At 41.5% G+C, this 1,995-nt stretch overlaps 1 protein-coding gene across 1 annotated transcript in view; it reads right to left on the bottom strand.

Annotated features, from left to right (window-relative positions):
* rapgef2b (Rap guanine nucleotide exchange factor 2b) overlaps positions 1-1,995 on the bottom strand; it is a 38,313-nt gene that overhangs the window by 10,839 nt on the left and 25,479 nt on the right. The window contains exon 13 of the mRNA XM_037675151.1: positions 397-637. Coding sequence (XP_037531079.1) covers positions 397-637 — 241 coding nt within the window. The remainder of the gene's footprint in view (positions 1-396; positions 638-1,995) is intronic.

Raw genomic sequence — 1,995 nt, 5'->3', positions numbered from 1 at the left:
TAGTAGATGGAGCTAAATATGCTAGAATATGTAGCTAAATATGCTAGGAAATGTAGCTAAATATGCTAGTAGATGTAGCTAAATATGCTAGTAGATGTAATCTGCAGCCACTTCTTCAGCTCGTGCTCCATCCCTCGTCCTCATCAGGCAGCGGTCTGATCATATTGTCCTGTTTGAGCTCTGACAGGTGGTGTTCCTACATTAAATTAAATCCACAACGCTCGGAGATACTACATTAGCTCGTACTGTTCGCACAGAACCAAATGCTGGTTCTGGTCGGCGCCGGAAGTCGTGCCCATAATTCATGCAAAGCAGCATGGGGGATAGGAATAAGGTGGATAAAGGTAGATCCACTTTGGTCAAGAGCTTGAAGGTACTTGGCTCATCTAACTTTACCTTCCACTTAGCTGAATCCTGTCAGCCAGTTTAGAGAGTTGATCTGGTAACCGCCTCTGTTTGATGACGCCCTCCGGGGTGACGGACACCTCGCATAATGAATAGGCCTCTGCTGCTGCAGTCAGGGCGAACTCCCTGATGGCCTGGACCACCACCTCTTTAGCTGTCGTGTCTTTCCCAATCATGATGTATCGAGACTGCTGGTCCGCTTTGAAGACCCGTAACACTTGGTCCGACATATCTGAGGAAACGAAAAGGAAACAAATAGTTGTTAAACTGAGATGCTCTTGCCAGTAAACAGAAGAAAATGACTAATGATTGTTTTTTTCTTAAAAGCTGAACATCAAACCTAGAAAAAAAAAAGAAAACACCTTGAGAATAAAAGCACACCACTATCTTCAAGATGAAAGCCCTAAAGCTCGTTTCAGACAAGTCAGAAAATTACCCAAAGACCACACAAATCACCCAAAACAGTAGTTAATTGACTTTATTACATGTCTGTGCACGGACGTACACCGAACTAATGATGCAAAAAACTGATTCAAAGGCTAACGAGAGAAAAACTGCAAGAGAAGCAGAACCATAAAGGAAAAGTACTCACTCGGTACGACTGGGGCTGAAAGGACAAAACCAATGATGCAATCAGGTTCATTTGGACTCAGTTTAATAAATGTTATTTTTTGTTTTTTGCTTTACTATTAATATAAATTTTTTTATCAAAAGTTTTAAATTTGCTGAACTTCAAAAATGAACAAATACTATTTTTACACAATTTGTCTAGTATTTTATATTCAAACAATTTTTTTTTCATATGGAGGTTAAACATTTTACATTTAAAATATATATGTATAGTCCAGAAGAACAGTTGTTCTGTTTGTTTTAAGCTTATTTATGTCTGCACAAGTGTCTCAAACAAAAGAGGGGAGAGATGAAGTAAAGACTCATTAACCTCGTGAAAACAAAGAAAACTGCAGACTGTAGGAAAGCTTTGGTACTTCTTTGTATTTCTGATGCATTTTAACTAAAACATGGAAACACCATTTACCGTATGTTTCGCCCTATAAGTCACAGTTTTTTTGCATGATTTGCCCTGCGACTTGAAATTTTGTTGCCACACGGGCAGGTCTGTAGGCTCTCCTCTGGTTTTGTGGAAGCTCTGACAGTCTCCATGCTCCAGAGATATTTGTCTGTGAAGCTACATGTAGCTGGTGACAGCTAGCTAACCAGGTGTGGCTAGGTGGAGCGTTTCTGCTTCCGGTGGGAAGCTTAAACAGCGGGAGTATTGCTACTCTGGATTTATTTATATTTTTAAGTATTTCTACTTTCTTAATGGTATTGCTACTAATGAACAGCCACTCTGTACGGTGCGGTGCTGACCCGGAGCAAAGCGCCTGGCGACCGAGCTTGTGCACAGTTTACATACAGTTCAGCTAAGCCGAGAGAGAGACAGTACCGAGAGAGAGAGAGACAGTACCGAGAGAGAGAGAGAGACAGTACCGAGAGAGAGAGAGAGAGAGAGAGAGAGAGAGAGAGAGAGACAGTACTGAGAGAGAGAGAGAGAGAGAGAGAGAGAGAGCGAGAGACAGTACTGAGAGAGAG

The sequence above is a fragment of the Nematolebias whitei genome, chromosome 4 (genome assembly GCF_014905685.2).
Source record: "Nematolebias whitei isolate Nwh7 chromosome 4, NemWhi1, whole genome shotgun sequence".
In the NCBI taxonomy this organism is placed as follows: domain Eukaryota; kingdom Metazoa; phylum Chordata; class Actinopteri; order Cyprinodontiformes; family Rivulidae; genus Nematolebias; species Nematolebias whitei.
The sequence above is the reverse complement of the archived record's forward strand: the minus strand, read 5'-3'. Positions and strand labels throughout refer to the sequence as shown.